Source organism: Cetorhinus maximus, chromosome 2 (assembly GCF_964194155.1).
Source record: "Cetorhinus maximus chromosome 2, sCetMax3.hap1.1, whole genome shotgun sequence".
Taxonomy (NCBI): Eukaryota; Metazoa; Chordata; class Chondrichthyes; order Lamniformes; family Cetorhinidae; genus Cetorhinus; species Cetorhinus maximus.
This window is the reverse complement of record NC_135880.1, coordinates 179,164,183-179,182,295: the sequence shown is the minus strand read 5'-3', so window position 1 is coordinate 179,182,295 and position 18,113 is coordinate 179,164,183. Positions and strand designations below refer to the sequence as shown.

General features: G+C 42.6%; 1 protein-coding gene across 4 annotated transcripts in view; it reads left to right on the top strand.

The window, feature by feature from the left end:
• LOC144668204 (MAM domain-containing protein 2-like) overlaps window positions 1-18,113 on the top strand; it is a 115,279-nt gene that overhangs the window by 65,420 nt on the left and 31,746 nt on the right. For all 4 annotated transcript variants that reach the window (XR_013573458.1, XM_078529977.1, XM_078529970.1 and 1 more), the window contains exons 6-8: window positions 1,255-1,508; window positions 11,458-11,551; window positions 13,917-14,063. Coding sequence is in view for 3 of the 4 variants with exons in the window: in XM_078529977.1 (XP_078386103.1) it covers window positions 1,255-1,508; window positions 11,458-11,551; window positions 13,917-14,063 (495 nt within the window). In the remaining variant the exon portion in view is untranslated. The remainder of the gene's footprint in view (window positions 1-1,254; window positions 1,509-11,457; window positions 11,552-13,916; window positions 14,064-18,113) is intronic.

Sequence of the window (18,113 nt, the reverse complement as noted above, 5' to 3'; positions counted from 1 at the left end):
CGCATATCTTACAGAAACTGTTATTTTAATTTCTACTTACATGGAGACGATGGAGAAGCAGGGCTTGTACTTATAGTAGCAAAGCAAGTTAAGGGAAGATTTAATCATGCCGTTCAAAATTATGATGGGTTTTGATAAAAAATAAATAAGGAGAAACTCTTTCCATAGCAGAAGGACATAGGTTGGCATAGGATCCAGAACGGAGATAAGGAGAATTAGTTAAAGCAGCACATTGTTATGATTGGCAATGTGTAGCCTGAAAGGGTGTGGAAGCAGATTCAATGGAATCCTTCAAAAGGTGAATTAGATAAATACTTGAAGGTCATAAAATTGCAGGGCTGTGAAGGAAGAGCAGGGAGTGGAACTAATTGCACAGCTCTTAAGAGTGAGCACAGGCATGATGGAGCAAATGGCCTCCTCCTTGCTGTGTGATTTTTATTGGAATCCATAGAAATGAAAATATCCTAAATCTCTAACATTTAATCTGTTACGTCTCCTTATTCTAGAGTATCTTGTATTTCTACATTTACTTAATACAAATTTAGTAATCTCACACAATTTATACCACAGGACTGGTAAATTAAACGTAGGTTCAGTTTATTTGAAGATGTACTATAGGATTGCTCGGCAGACAGATTTACTATAAAGATTCAACAGCTATTGTTAACAGGAAAGTATAGCTGCAATTCCTTCATACCACATGTCGCTAGCTAAACTGAAAACTCCTCTGAACGATGCCTGCTAGGTTTACATCCTAACTATTTACTCATTAGCATATTCTCTCTTAAAACAATATCACGATAGAGCATATATCGTGTGGTAAACTGCTGAGTGGTGGTGCTGTGTTACAGTTCATTCAGGGAGTCCGAGTAGCTGTGGCAACACACACTTTTCTATGGATGTTGGAGTCTGGAGCTATGGAGAGGGATGGTGGAGGCTCCGATGTTCTTTCCGTCACATGGCTGACCAGGAATTTCTGCCGCTCTTACCGCTTGCCATTGGTGTGTGTTGATAATTGACCTGAAAATCCTTCCAGTTCAGCCACATTAGGAACGCACTCTCCTTGGCCATCAAATCCTGGGGTGTTACTTGAACCCTGAGCTTCAGGCCGAGAGGCAGGGTCACTACCCACTGCACCACAAGACCACCCACCACTACAGAGTAGCAAATCAGTTTAATTTTGCAGTACAGAAAATATCTCTTAATACCAAGACTATTAAATGATCCACTTTACAATTCGTGTTGTTCTTGCAGGTCACTATATGTACGTCGACTCTATTTACACCACAAGCTTACATGAAGTGGCTCAGTTAATGTCACCGGTGACAACTTCTGCCCTATCTGGATGCCTGTCCTTCTATTACCAACTTGAACAGACTCGATCCAATTTATTTGTCGTCTATACCAAGGACAGAATGGAACATTATGAGGAGGTGTGGAGGGCAAATCAATCTACACACAATTGGAGTTTGGTAAAAGTGAATGTTAAAGCATCACATCCATTTCAGGTAAAACTTTCTGTTGTACAACAACAACTTGTAATATAGTGTATCTATATTATTATATATAATTGTGCATATTAGCAGTGAAACAGTGGAGGCCCAAGCAGACTTGGGGGCCCAGGCACATAGATCATTAAAATGTCAAGAACAGGCACAGAAAGTAATCAAAAAAAAAAGCCAATGGAATGCTGGACTTTATATCTAGAGAAATAGAAAGAAGGGTAGAAACCATGCTTCAGGTGTACAAAGCCCTGGTTTAACCACACCTTCAGCACAGTAATTCCTCACTTAACTTTGTAGTTTCATTCCTGAAAAGGGCAACTTTAAGTGAAACAACTTTAAGCAAATCAGATTTTCCCATTACAACCAATGTAAAAGCTGTAGTTAGGTTAGGCCCTTTCTCGTCAAAAAAACACATGAAAATGTTATACCCTGTAAGTTGAAATACGGTATGTTCCTAAATTCCTATACGCGTAAATGAATTAACTTTCGCCACTCCCCCCTCTCACTCCCTCCCGCTCGGTCTCTCCCACTCGCCACTTCCTCCTCCCACTCCCTTGCGTTTGCTGCTTTCTTCTTCCAAATCCTCACTGTGAGTGAGGGCCTGGGAGAGGGGCAGCGAGACGGGGGAAGCAAGTAAGCGAACAAAAGGAACTGCGAGTGGGAGGGTTGGGGAGGGAAGCAGCAAGCGGGAGAGACTCAGCGAGCGGGAGAGGCTGCTCCAAAATGGTGCCAATCAAGTCACGCAATGCTACGTCAGCCCCGGTGTGAAATAATGCTAAAGCAGAAATCCCAACACTAAGTGTCCATACCAGCCCTATTATATCCATGACACTACAGCAGAACGACACTGAATGAGACAACTTAAAACAAGGACTTACTGTACTGTGAGCTCTTCTGGGCATTGCACCTTAGGAAGGATATATTGTCCTTGGACGGAGTGCAGCGCAGACTTACCAGAATGATACCTAGACTCTAAGCATTGAGCTATAAGAGAAGATTAAACAAACTACAGCAACAACAACTTTATTAAGTGCCTTTAGTGTAATGAAACATCCCAAGGTGCTTCACCAGAGCATTATAAACAAACCATGACACTGAGCTTCATAAGGAGATACCAGGTCAGTCCAAAAGCCTGGTCAAAGAGATATGTTTTAAGGAGTATCTTAAAGGATTAAAGTGAGGTAGAGAGGAAGAGAGGTGTAAGGAAGGACGTTCAGAACTTGGGGCCTGAGCAACTGAAGGCACAGCCACCAAAAGTGGAGCAATTATAATTTGGTATGCTCAACAGGCCAGAATTAGAGGAACACAGAGATCTCGGAGGGTTGTGGGGCTGGTGAAGATTACATAGATAGGGAGGGACATGGCCATGGAGGGATTTGAACACAAGGATGAGAATTTTAAAATCATGGTGTTGCCTGATCCAGAGCCAGTGTAGGTCAGTGAGCACAGGGGTGATAGGGGAACGGGACATGCTACGAGGCAGCAGAGTTTTGGATGATTTCAAGCTTATGGAAGGTAGAATGTGGGAGACCAGCTAGGAGAGAATTAAAATAGTCAAGTCTCAAGGTAACAAAGGCATGGACGAGGGTTTCAGCAGTGGATGAGCTGAGACAGGGTGAAGTTGAGCAATGTTACAGAGGTGGCCTTTGTGATGGCATGGAAATGGAGCCGGAAGCTCATCTCGGGTTCGAATGTGACACCAAGGCTGGAGCAGACTGGCTTAATCGCAGACTGTTGCCAGTGAAAGGTAGCATTGTAATCCCTGGAATTTAGAAGGTTAAGGAGTGATTTGGGGGGGAGCAGTTAGCACAGTTGGCTAGACAGTTAGCGTGTGGTTCAGAATAATGGTGAAGTGTGGAGCTTATTCCCTTTTCCAGCTGACGTAGACTTGCGGCTTGCCCTTCCCCTTGGCAAAATCACTGCATAAGCTGTGGCTTGGCGATCCTTGAATAGTCGAAGATGGCGATCAAGAAGGGGTGAGTTGATCAAAGCTTTCAAAATATTAAGGGTAACAGGTAGGGTAACCTGAGAGAAACTTCTTTTGCTGGTTGGGGAGTCTAGGACGAGGGAGCATAATCTAAAAATTAAAGCCACAGCTTTCAGGAGTGAAATTCAGAAACATTTCCACACACAAAGGATGGTAGAAGTTCGGAACTCTCTTCCACAATTGACAGCTGATACTAGATCATTTATTAATTTTAAATCTGAGAATGGTAGTTGGTTGTTAACCAAAGGTATTAAGGGAAATGCGCCAAAGCTGGATACATGGGTATAGGTCACAGATAAACTATGATCTTATTAAATGGTGGAACAGGCTTGAGGGGTAAAATGGTTCAGTCCTGCCCCTATGTTCCTGCACTCCTACCCTATCAAGCCCTTCCATAATTTTAAAGACCTGTATCAGGCCACCCAACCTGTTCAACCTTTCCTGAGAGGCATAGCCTCTCAGTTCAGTTATCATCCTTGTAATTCTTATTTTTTGCATCTTCATTAATGCCTCTATATCTTTTTATGATATGGAGAATAGAACTCCAGTGCTCCAAGTGTGGTCTGACTAACTTTCTATTAAAGATAACATGACTTCATTAGAGTTGACAAAAATAAAACATTAAAAGTTGTTCTGAAAGGTTCTATCACAAATATGAGCTTATCCGTCCCATTATAAGTGTTAATTTATTGTTCTCTTTCCACTACTGTGCTATTTTGGTGTTATGCCTTTTTATTTTTAGTTTCTTTTTAGTGCTTGTGATTTTTTTTTTACATGTTTACCTTTCAAGCAAATTTTTAATGTCCCAAATGTGGTTTAAGCTCCTCTGTTGTCTGCCTTCGGACAGACTTCAGAAATGCTTAACCGGCAAAATGTGATTTTTTCCCCTCCCTGTCACTCTGGAATGTGTTGGGATGTCTGCAGAGTTGGTGCATGAGAGAAGCCATCTGGAGTCTCAGACAGTTACTGGTACAGTAATATATATACACATGTCAAGCTTTTCAGCATAAAAAAAAACACCAAGGGGGATTTTTAGATTATGAACTCAGAGTTTCCATAATGAAGGATGGCTTTTGGATGGGGCTGCTGGGGATGACTAAAATGGAACAATTCAGAAGGGAGTTCTTTCCAGAAATGATGGTTACTTCTAAAGGTTTTTCCATTCAAGCAGAGCTGATTCTAAGGGCTTTTTGAAGTGCCTGCTTGTGTAATAGGGGGAAGAGAGATCTTCTATTTGGTTTCATTTGGGATCAGCTTGCTTATACAATAGCGTTGGACATCTGTGCTAGTTGAAAACTATCAATTATGCCTGTTTAAGTGACCTTTCATCCACTCATTCATTTTTCATTGCAACAACTGGCGCTAGTTACCAGAGTAATTTGTTACCGATGCAAAGTTCTGAGCTTAGAGGGGCTCCTATTGCATGAAATCATTCCATTTTACTGCATAGAAAGAGCCCACTTGCACCTCTGCTGGCTCTCTGAAGGAGTCACCCAGTTAATTTTATTCTTTTTAATCTTTCATGGGATGTGGGTGTCCCTAACACGGCCAGCATTAGTTGCTTATCCCTAATTGCCCTTGAACTGAGTGGTTTGCTAGGCCATTTCAGAGGGCAGTTAACAGTCAACCACATTGCAGGGGGGCTGGAGTCACATGTAGGCCAGACCAGGTAAGGATGGCAGATTTCCTTCCCTAAAGGACATTAGTGAAACAGATGGGTTTTTATGAGAATCAGAGATAGTTTCATAGTCATCACCACTGATTCCAGATTTGTTAATTGAATTTAGATTCCACCAGTCACTATGGGGGGGGGATATGAACCCATGACCCCAGGGCATTAACCTGGGCCCCTAGATTACTAGTCCAGTGACATTACCACTATGTCACTGTCTCCCCCATATTCTCCTGGGCTTTCCCTATACATTTTGAAATGTTTCTTTTTGCAAAGATTCATCCTCCTCCCTTTCTAAAAGCTGTTATGGCACTAGTTGGGCATTCCATTTCCCTCCAGTCCTCAGCAAAGGTAAATTTCCTGATTTACCTTATCAAAATCCCCCATAATTTTGAACACCTTTATCACTTCTCCCTTAACCTTTTCTGGCCTAATATATTTTTAAAATTTTTTAGTTTATTTAGTTTCCCCTCATAACTAAAGCCTCTCTCTTCCTTGGTGTCACCTCTGTGGATGTCTTCTGCACCCTCTCCATTTGCCTTGACATCCTGACATCTTTATGTAAAGCACTCAAACCTGGAAGCAATGGCTGCCAGAGCAGTTAAGGAACACAGAGGTGGGTGGTGATGATATGTTTGAGAATTTGAAAAGATTGGGATGTTTGAAATGGGGCGATAGAGGGGACAGATAAGATGGGAGGTAGAAGTTATATTCACTATTTTGAAAGGTTACAGGAATTGGTGTGCCACAGCCAAGTGAGACAATAATAATGTTGGCTAACTTGAAGGCCATGGGACAAGTTGATTGGGGTGAGGGCAGTGGTGGGGGACGGTGGGGGTGATGAAGGAGATTTCAAGAGGGCTTCTTTAAAAAGATGAGCTTGAAGAGGGCCTGGGGAGGTTGGGAGAGAAACCGCGGAGAAGTGGGGTAAGGTGGATGGAGAGGGGCTCAGCATACAGGGAAAGACATGCAGCTGAACAGATGGGCCGAATCTTTGAAATGGAGAAATCCATTAATTCCATTCATTAGTTTGAGAAGACTGGTGGTTGCAGAGAAAAGAAGTCTTGGCTCCCCCTACCCCTGAAATGTTTGAAGGTTTTAGTTGAGGAGTATGAGAGCAGTAATGCTTGTCCTGGTGAGCGCAGTCCACCGGTGAATGGCTGGACCAGTTGTCAGGTGCAAACATGCCAAGTTTGCGGCCTCCTGACTTAGTTATAGAATGATAAAAGGAGGCTACTCAGCCCATATGCCTGTGCCGGCTCTTGGAAAGAGCTATCGAATTAGTCCCATGCCCCTGCTCTTTCTCCATAGCCCTGTGAAATATTTACCTTTCAAGTATTTATCCAGTTCCCTTTTGAAAGTGACTATTGAATCTGCTTCCACCGCCCTTTCAGGCAGTGCCTTCCAGATCACAACAACTCGCTGTGTCAAAAAAATGTTATTCAAACTAAACCGTACATGATTTTGAACACTTCGTTCAAATCTCCTTTCAACCTTCTCTGCTCGAAGGAGACAATGCCAACTTCTCCAGTCTCCCCGCATAACTGAAATCCCTCATCCTTGGTACCATTCTAGTAATGACCCAAGAGAGAGAAGATGATAACTGTAGCTGGGAGAGCGGCAGGAGTCAGGGATAGTGAGTGATTTGGTGGGAAGAATGTTTCCCGTTATTTGCCAGTTTTTGTTTTCCGGCTATTTGGGCTGGTTTCTCTTTTTTCATTCAATGATTGTTTTTCCTAGCCTTTGTTTCATTTGATTGTCTCATATCCTTTATAGTTTTTTACTGAGCCACTTATGCTATGGTCACTGTTTCCTCAATGTTCACCCGACTCTTACATTAATCTGCTTACCCCACCTTACTTCCTAGATCTAGATCCAGCGCTGCCATAACAACTTACATTTGTATAGCATCTTAAATGTGGTAACATGGTAAAATGTCCCAAATGCTCGTCAGGGGCAATTATCAAACAAAATTTGACACTGAGCGACATAAGGATATATTGGGACAGGTGACCATAGGCTTGGTCAGAGAGTTAGGTATAAAATGTGCCCAAAAGGAGGGAAGAGAGGTGAAGAGGTTTAGGGAGGGAATTCCAGAGTTGAAGGCTGCCAGTAGTGAAGTGATTAAAAATCAGGGGTGCACAAAAGGCCAGAATTGGAGGAGTGTAGAGATCTTGGAAGATTGTAGGATAGGAGGAGATTACAGAGATAGGGAAGGGTAAGGCCATGGAGGGGGTTTGAAAGCTTCCATTTTCCCTGTTGGACTGAAAACCTGCCCAACGAGAGAAGAGTCCTGGGTTTGTTAGAATGATTTTTCCCTCCTTTGCTATGTCAATTACTCTTACTCGAGTCTATCCTTAGGCGTCCCTGTATTTTTCTGTCATTTGTCTATATGTGCAAACTGAAGGGAAAGATGTCACATTGGGTCAGTGGTCACTTCCTTGCCTCTGAGTCAGGAGACTAAAGGTTCAAGTCTCTGTAAAGGGCCTGAGAAATTCATCTGGGCTGATACTCCAGTACAGTATTCCCTGGTTTGAGTTTCTAGATGAGATATTAAACCAGGGCCTTTGTTCAGGGCTGCCTGTTCACATCGAAAGTAATTTATTGACTGTTAGGTACGGTGGAAGGTCCTGAGGGTGCAAAAGGCATTTATATAAAACTTTTTCCGTTGTTTCCTCTATCTTGCCTTCACTGTTTGCCAAAATATAATATATTCCCTTGTTCATTCCCTAATTCCAGCCAAACAGATTCAGCTTTTGAACCATCCTTGCAGTCGAGTGCTATAGTGGAATCTTTGAATAGCATTTCCACCTTTCTCCATGCCTGAGAGGTGGTCTAACCGAGGTCTTCACAATTATGAAGGGCTGCTGAAAAAAAGAGACATGACTTGCTTGCAAAACTCAAAACACAGTGCCCAACGTTAGATATGATTCCGCGAATGGACAACATTTGCTAAATAATCCTCAGTGTGCAAACAACTACGCTGACAACTTATTTAAGATTGTCAGTATGGTGCACTTGCATGTACAGAAGCTACATAATACACAGGGCCCTGTTCCTTGCAGACAGAAAGAACGTGCACACACATTGTGCCTGTTTCAGCTAAACAAAATAAGTGACAGCCATTCGCTGACTCATTCCTCAGGGCAATGGCTTGACTAATCAGGGTCAAACTGCCTGGTTTAAATTTCAAACAATGCTTGGCAGTTAACTGTCAGTCACCATCACTGGTGCATTCTCCATGGCAACTCCATCAGAGTCCACTTGCCAACCAATCAGCACTCTTTTCTCATACAGTATAAATTGTTGCTTACCCTTTATATTGGTGTTCTTGTGAAGGGTCCTGATCTGTGCAAGACAAAAAGCTTCAACACATCGCTTTTCTCAGCAATACTCAAGTTCTTTACTACCAAATGATTAATTATGAAGGAATTTTATTAAGATAGGCATAGAGAAGATTTTTCCACTTATGAGAGAGACTAAAAATAGGGGCCATTGATATAAGAGAGTCACTAATAGATCCAGCAGGAAATTCAGGAGAAACCTCTTTACGCAGAGAGTAGTGAGAATGTGGAACATGCTATCCCAAGAAGCAATTGAGATGAATAACATAGATGCATTTTTTTTGTATTGCTGAAAAAAAGGGACATGATGTTGAAGTTTTTCATCTTGCATCCATCAAGACAGAATCACAAGGATACTAAATCTGAAAAGGAACAACAATGTGTACTTCATGAGAAGAGGGTGCTGATTGGCAAATGGACTCTGATAGAAGCGTTCCCATGGAGAATGCACCAGGGAACAGTTAACCGCTGAGCTTTTCTTTCAGCCATACTCAAATTCTGTATTGCCAAGCGACTAGAGATGCATTTAAGGGGAAGATAGATAATCACATGAGAGAGAAAAGAATAGAAGGGTATGTTGCTGAGATAAGATGAAGAGGGGGGGAAGAAGCTCATGTGGAACGTGAACACCAGCATATACCAGTTGGGCTGAATGGCCTGTTCCTGTGCTGCAAATTCTATGTGATAATGATCCGTATCAATTTATAGTCGAGCACACCAATTTTCTTAACAATGATTTGTGAATTTATGTATATGTAACTTTTTGACAATTTTATTAGTTGTAATCTCTCCCCCTGCTGTGGTGTTTTCTTATCTTTACATACCTCCTTGCTCACATTCGACCAGTGGGACTAAAAATGAAGTACCCCAATGAAGTACTTTTGTAATCATCATCAACTGGTGCATTCTCCATGGCAACACCTCTACCAATCTGAGTCCACTTGCCAACCAATCAACACTCTCTTCTTATACAGTATAAATGGTTGTTTCCCTTACATTGGTATTCTTGTGAAGTGTCCTGATGAGTGCAAGATGAAAAGCTTTAACATGTCTCTTTTTTCAGCAATACTTTTGAAGTGTCATCACTTTGTGTTTTAGAACTCTATGTGTGGAATTTTGTGTTCCTGACCATGTTGAACAGTTATCTTCCCCTTTGTTTTAGTTACCCCTCCCCACTATTCCCCAATTCTTAAATAGCATGTGGGACATCAGCCTTGTCCCCGTTCCTCTCAATGTCAGTCCTTAACTGGGGTTGCCAGTTCTGGCTGGATGTATTCTTGGAGGTTTCATTACATCACCTCTGTGGTCATGTATCTTTAACGGGGCATATCCTAAACAGCCGCCCATCACTATCCACCATGAGACAGGATGTGATGTATAATGCCATATACTCTGTAGGCAGAACAGAGCAGCGCTCCAACAGGTCAGATGTGTCCACTTAGCCTCCCAGTTACCATCATATGTGTATAGTCTGAACTTCAAATAAAGAACCAGCATTATTGTTCAACGAATACTGGTTATATGATTGGCACGTTTGCACTAACCAGAAGAACAAAATAATTTCTCGCCTGAAGCTGCTCTGCCCCCACATGCCTGCCATTGGTTGCACAAGACATCAATCAAACCCCAGCCCCACCCACTGCACAGCCATTTGGAAAGCAAACAGACTTCTAGTTACCCAATTGGATGATTCTTGATTTTCAATCAAGCAGCCTTTCTTTCTCCATTTCCTGGGTGTTGCTCCCAGCAGTGTCCTAGAATTAACTTTTAATTCCTGCAAGCTCCAGAAATCCTGGACGGTTGGCTACCCTACCTGCAACTGATCATTAAGAGCTGAGGTGATAAGAAGCCAAGTGTTGAGTCGTCCGCAGTTTTCCCTTTTCCTTTCACATGTGAAATTGTACATACAGGAGAAAAATCCTCAACAAATAGTTTCAAGCTAAAAGTACAGTGAAGCCTGTAGAAAGAGGAAACTCCCAAAAGATGGGTATCTGAAAAAAAAAGTTAGATTATAAGAGGTGTTTGTTGAAAGCATGAACACTCACAACTACGAGTGGCCTTCAACGCACCAAGTCCATTTACAAGTTAAAACTCAGGAGGAGCAGGGTTGTGAAAGGAACGGCGAGTGTGGATTGAGGAGCTCTTTACCCAGGATTGATTGTGGCAGAGGGAGTGTACCATCTCCGGAATTGAAAACCCACATGGCCCTGTCTCAGGAGTAGAGTGTTCTCTCAGTCGTTATGGATACTGGGTAAAGAACTCCTGATTGAACAAATGCTGGGGACCGCACAGAGCAACCTCACATCTCACTCCTGAGCTGTTGTCAGCTCTCCTACTGCCTCCACCCCAAACAGAACTTCAAACAGTGACAGCTGCTGAATCCAGAGGGAAGGGGTTCCTGACAGGGGTCTGAAGGACATTAATCCCCTCCTAATTTGGTTGGGATCTGCCAGGCACTCTGGCCCCACAGCAGTGACCTCATCCTGTGCGGGCTGGCAACGTGGTAGATCCCAGGATCAGTTGGGCCCCCTCCCTCAATGGAAAAGGAACCCAGGATGATCCGACTGCTGGCATGGATTGCTGCTGGCATGGACTCTGGGCTGAATGGCTTGTTTCTGTGCCGTAATAACCCTGCAACTCTGAATCGGGAAACCCAGCAAACATAAACTGAAAACACATCCCATTGTCAGGGCTCTAGAACGAGGCACGATCCCAGTGAGGGAAAGGAAAAGGAGAAATGCTGCAGGAGGTGCAGCCAATGGTGGGAATATTTGGCTCATCCTGTTCATTGCACACCTGATGACCATTCGGATAATAAGGATGCCTGAGACCCTCATTTCCAGCTTCCACTATATGTGCGAAACTCAAAATCCACGAACATGCCTCTAATGTTCTAGACTTCCCCTGACATGTTGTTCCAGGTTGTGTGAGTGGTTATTGGTTTTGCAGATTGTGTTCGAAGTCGCCTTCAGCAGCACAAAAGGAGGTTACGCCGCACTGGATGATATTTCTTTCTCTTCACAGTTCTGCAATAATAAAACAGGTGAGCAGTTTCATTTTCTTCTTTAATTGAGTAACTTATCAGCTGGGTTTTTTACGCCTCCTAACTGCACGTACATTTTCTGTGGCTGTTGACCCCTCAGTATGAATAGAGTGTGAAAACAGTATCAGGGTTGGTCAGACTAATGACTTGTACACTCCTTGCTGGACCCAATTAAAACTACCTTGACCTTGATTAGGCGAGTCCCCATCACTAGTACATTAATGATTTCTCCCTGTGGATCCAGGCATAGACTTGAATCACCTAAGATGGGAAAAGTTCCAAATTTGATCCCGGCTCATTGCTACATTAGCTAATTGTAGTCGGGAAATTGGAGTTAGAGTTAGAGTTTCAAAGAATGAGGGGTGATCTTATTGAAATTTACAAGATTCTGAGGGGGCTTGACAGGGTAGATGTTGAGAAGATATTTCCACTAGTGGGGGAATCTCGAGCTAGGGGACATAGTTACAGAATAAGGGGACACTCATTTAAAACTGAGATGCAAAGGAATTTCTTCTCTCAGAGGGTAGTGAATGTCTGGAATTCTCTACCCCAGAGAGTTGTGGAGGCTAGATCACTGAAAGTATATAAAGAGGAGATAGATAGATTTTTGAACTATCGGGCAGTTGACGGCTATGAAGAGCTGGCACGAAAGAGGAGTTGAGGCCTGGGGCGGATCAGCCATGATCTTATCGAGTGGCGGGGCAGACTTGAAGGGCCGAATGGCCTACTCCTGCTCCTATTTCTTGTGATCTTATGAGAGTTGGAGGGACAGGCTTCAGGTGGGAATCAGTTAGTTTTCCATACTGCCTGTGACCTCAGGAGGAAAGCACCTCCATATGAATGTTGACTAAGGGTCATGGTCTTCCCCTTCCCTCTTCCCTTCCCGCTTTCTGCTGCTCCCAGCTTCCAACTCAAAGCTGCTAACACTCACTATCGAGTCTCACACATGAAGACTGGTCGGTTGAGCAAGATGCCTGAAGTCTGCCTGTAGAACGATTTTGTAGATCCAGGAATTGAACACTAATCTGTCCGACACTGAGGAGGAAACATTAAATAAATGTAATTTTCTTAGAATGTTTTTTATTATTAGTTTTAAAAATGTTGGACTTTGAGGGCAAGAATAAAGGCCGTTTGAGTGACAGTCAAGAATCAGGTCGTGAAAGCTGTTTGCTTTCCAGTGGGTGTGGGAACATGGAGGTTGAAAATACACAGGTTACCAATGGCAGGAGGGTGTTGTTTGGAAATGGGAGATCATGAGATGAAACCTTGCAAAGTGCATTACGACCAGACTTGTCAGCCCAAGGCTTAACTTTAGTGCAAATAACAGTTAAATCATTCTCAATTTGAGTTTATTCCTACAAATGATCTCACTGGCAACGGAATTGTTAACATTAAGTGCACTTAATATTCCTACTCACTTTAATTGCATTCTTTTCTGCCCAATTGCTTCACCATGTCTGATGACCGTTATTATATTTAAAATCTATTCTAAGTTCAGTGCTACAAATGTGTATGCCCACATTGTGCATTTGCACTGGACAAGGTAATGTCATGTGAAGAAAGAAATTGGCGTTCTGTTAATTTTTTGCTCTGTGTGCAACGTCAACTAGTAATTTATTTTAAAGCTGAGTTGCTAATCATTGTTTTACTTTCTAAGTTGACCGTTTTTTCTTGGACTGCGCAAAGTACATGATTGAAAGATCTCTGTCTTAACATTGGTCTATATCCATCCGTTAATCATTGTGACTGTTTCGGATTTGGCAGAAGGTCAGTGCCATGACATTCCATAGTGGGAACATGGAGCTTTTTTTCTGCTAAATTCTCCCTATGAAAACCCCACACTGATTGCACAACTTATAAATAAAATGGAAAAATTTCAGTCCTGAACTGGAGCTTTTTTTTAAGAGCGAAACTGAGAATCAGTCTTCTGAGGAATTTTGCTTTCTGTTATGGGGCATTTAGAATTTTCCATGTGAGTGTGAGGCTAACTAGGATGGGAGGACACTGCCTCGACTTTAACCCACTTATCCCGCGTACACCCTATTTACACATTGATGGAGGGGAAGGGATTAAAATTGGCTCTTATGTCAAACTCCGTAATTGGCATAAGCCTATATTGATAAAACCCCTATTCTTTGCTCTCAATAAAATTCAACTGAGTTCAGATTTCGTTTGTAGATTATTTCCAGCTACAGCTGTGTCATGGGCAGTACCAGGTGCACTGATGGATTTTAGCCAGTCGTCTTGGCAGGTTTAGCTGTGTCTGAGTAGTATTGGAATGATACCCATGCCAGTCACCCGATTCTGCGTTATTCTCACAATTGTTCCGTTAGAAACGACATTTTCTGTCTTTGTTTAACTGAAGAGCTCGTCTTTGACCCATCTGTGGCGAATTGCAACTTCGATCAAGGTCTGTGCAATTATTCCCAAGACCACAGAGATGGCACCAAGTGGACGAGACTGGTTCGAAAACCCAATGCGTTCCGATTTGGAGACCATACAAGTGGAGAAGGTAAGAATTAAGTTGCATATGTGTGATAAATCATGTGGTGTTCATCTTATTGTTCACACTCTTGGTGTCCAGGGTAAGGATATAGTTATTATTATTAAATAAATATGATGTTCAACATGATAGAAGCTTGTAAAGGATGTGGTCTTTATAAAAGAAAGATAATTGCTGAACCTTTATGGGTAAACAGCAAACATACAATATGTGAGCAAAATGTTGTTGCAACACTATTATGTCTCTTTTGCACAACATTATGATATTTCTTCTACCTCTTTATTCTCTCAGTTGTTGTATATTTTATTTCTCTGAGCTATGCAGAGATGACACACCGGTTTCTATGTGTGTAGGAACTTTATTTACAAGAGTATATTTTTAAAAATGTCTGCTCCATGCTTACAGCTCTTTACTTCCAGCAACTTCCACCATTGGTTTACCTTTCTCTGAGTCCACTACCAGGTTTAACTAATTTGTTATGGACAGGAGGGGGATTAATTTAAAACAGAAACAAAAACAGAAGTTGCTGGAAAAACTCAGCAGGTCTGACAGCATCTGTGGAAAGAAAGACAGAGTTAACATTTCGAGTCCTTGTGACTCTTCTTTAGGACATGCTAAGGGCACTTTGGAAAAGGACCAATGCTGAAGAAGAGTCATAAGGACTCGAAATGTTAACTCTGTCTTTCTCTCCATAGATGCTGTCAGACCTGCTGAGTTTTTCTAGCAATTTTTGTTTTTGTTTCAGATTTCCAGCATCTGCAGTATTTTGCTTTAATTTAAAACAGCCCTGATTTCTCTTCTTGTCACCTGTCCATAAACAGAAAGGTGTGGTGATTTTGATAAATGGTGGTGTATTTTCTCAACCCCTTGGTTTTGGTGTGATCCAATTTCTATTAATAACCCCACAGCAAACTTGAAATAGGATAAACTCAGAGGAGTAGTTTATTCGCACACACTCAAACACGAGAGGAGGGGTTGCAACGTAGCCTCCTTTTTCACTCATAATAAAAGAAGGGAGAATATGGAAAGAAAGGGGTTTACTGGGCAAAAACCACAGAGTAAAGAATTATTATTTCACGCAAGTCCAGAATCAAAGTCCAGTGGTGTATTCTTTTATAGAGTTGGCAGGTTGAAGACTGATGCTGGATAATTCACTTTTCCAGTAGTGATGGCTTCCATGATGGGATGGGCATTTAGAGATGAATTACTCTTGTAGGTGCTGGTACAGAAATTCAGAAGTTCCAACAGAAACAGTATAGATGGGGCCAGGCACTTAAACCTGAACAGAGCTGGTTCTGAGCTGCTGCTGGCTAGATGGAAGATGGCAGTGTGATTTGCAGCTCCACGAGGCAATTACAGGTTCTACCATCTTGGGGGAGGTCATGTGACTCCCACCTCTCCAGTTTGCCTTGGACAAAGGATGTATATAATTCCTTTGCCTGGATTCTTGAAATGGTTAATATTTCAACCATTAATAATTTCAAAAGAGGTTTCAGGGTCCTTTGTCCTCTCAGACTGGTAGTCTCCTTTGGCCAGGCTTGGTCTTAGAAATGTAAATGACCTTTGTACAATTCCCCTGGATTTGATCTCTGCAGTCATAAGAGGTCATTCACATTTCTTTAGAGAGAATGAGGTGTCAACTTCTCTGAGTGCCAGAACGTTTCATTTGTTTGAGTCATAGATAAGCATGTCTTCAATCATTTAAAGCTTTGTCCAGTTTTTTTAAAATATTTTATAAATTAGCCATGATGATGTCTTTCATATATATATTTTATAGAAAATATAGAGTGAGGTCTTAGCTCCCTAACATAATCAAGCACAGTGAGCATCAATAGTAAACAGACTCACTTAATCAAACACAGAGCAATTGAACACTAAGTGGGATGGAGGGGAAAGTTAGAGCTCAGCTGCTGTGCTAATTTTGGAACTGGAGCCTTAATTGTTACCGAATCATCTGGAAGCTCCTGCAGCAATGCTAGCTTTAGACCCGGTAGCATTCTGAATTCTGAGCCAGAAGGTAATGGATTCATATTACACTCCAGAGACTTGAGCACGAAAACCTAAGCTGACACCCCAGTGCATATCACACAGAGGTACCTGCTTTAAGATGAGATGCTACAATTAAGATTCAGTCTGTCCTCTTTTTTTTATTCATCCTTGAGATGTGACATCGCTGGCTAGGCCAGCATTTATTGGTCATCCCTAATTGCCCTTGAGAGGGTGGTGGTGAGCTGCCTTCTTGAACCGCTGCAGTCCATGTGTGTAGGTACACCCATAGTGCTGTTAGGGAGGGAGTTCCAGGATTTTGACTCAGTGACAGTGAAGGAACAGTGATATATTTCCAAGTCAGGATGGTGAGTGGCTTGAAGAGGAACTTACAGGTAGTGGTGTACCCATGTGTCTGCTGTCCTTGTCCTAGGTGGTAGCGGTCATTGGTTTAGAAGGTGCTGTCTAAGGAGCCTTGGCGAGTTCCTGCAGGGCATCTTGTAGATGGTACACACTGCTGCCACTGTGCGTTGGTGGTGGAGAGAGTGAATGTATGTGGATGGGGTACCAATCAAGCGGGCTGCTTTATCCTGGATGGTGTCAACCCTCTTGAGTGTTGTTGGAGCTGCACTCATTCAGACAAATGGAGAGTATTCCATCACACTCCTGACTTGTGCCTTGTGGACAGGCTTTGGGGAGTCAGGAGGCGAGTTACTCACCACAGGATTCCTAGCCTCTGACCTGCTCTTGTAGCCACAGTATTTATATGGCTAGTCCAGTTCAGTTTCTGGTCAATGGTAACCCCCAGGATGTTGATTGTGAGGGATTCAGCGATGGTATGCCATTGAATGTCAAGGGGCGATGGTTGGATTCTCTCTTGTTGGAGATGTTCATTATCTGTCACTTGTATGGCATGAATATTACTTGACACTTGTCAGCCCAAGCCTGGATATTGTCCAGGTATTGCTGCATTTGGACATGGACTGCTTCAGTATCTAAGGAGTCGTGAATGGTGCTGAACATTGTGCAATCATCAGCGAACATCCCCATTTCTGACCTTATCTTGGAAGGAAGGTCATTGATGAAGCAGCTGAAGATGGTTGGACCTACATCTTGGGTGGATATAAAAGATCCCCAGGCACTATCTTGAAGAAGAGCAGGGAAGTCATCCCAAGTGCCTCCGGCCAAGAATTATCCCTCAACTAACATAGCTGAAAACAGATTATCTGATCATTATCACATTGGTGGCTGTGGGATCTTGACCTGCACAAATTGGCTGCTATATTTCCTAAATTATAACAATGGTGTGATTCGTTGGCTGTAGAGGACTTTGGGATGTTGTGAAAGGTGCTATATCAATGCAAGTCTTTGTTGTCTAGGTTCAGGTTCCGGCAATGGAGCTGACCGTGCTTTTTTTTTAACCCATTTTTGTTGATGGAGATTCAGGTTGGGTTTCTCTCCAGGCACACGATACTTCACCTTCAATTTTCCTCTCTGTCTTCCACCCAGAGGTAAAGATGACAATTTACTGCTTAGCATTCCAAGGTGATGTGCCACAAAGAAATAGACATATGTTCATGGCCTTAATTTCCTGCATGGAAGATTTCCAATCTTTACCAAACCATCAGTGGATACTAAGCATATCCTCATAGCCTCCGCTATTCCAATATTCCCCTATCTGACCTTCCACCTTTCACTTCTGTAAGATTGAGCTCATACTAACGCCCGGATCCTAACTCACACCAAGTCCTGTTTACCCATCTTGCCTTGTTGACAGACATTGACTCCAGGTCTGGCAATACCTTGAATTTGAAATTCTCATCCTTTTTTCAAATCCATGGTCTCGTCCCTCCCTATCTCAATAATTTCCTCCAGCTCCATAACTCACCCTCTGAGATCTCTGCACTCCTCCGATTCTGATCTCTTGTCCTTTTCCTGGTTTCCTTCACTCCATTATTGGCGGCTGTGCCTTCAGCTGCCTGGGCCCCAAGCTCTGGGATTCTATCCTTAAGCCTCTCTACCTCTCCTTCCTCCTTTAAAATGTTCCTTTATAACCTATCTCTTTGACCAAGC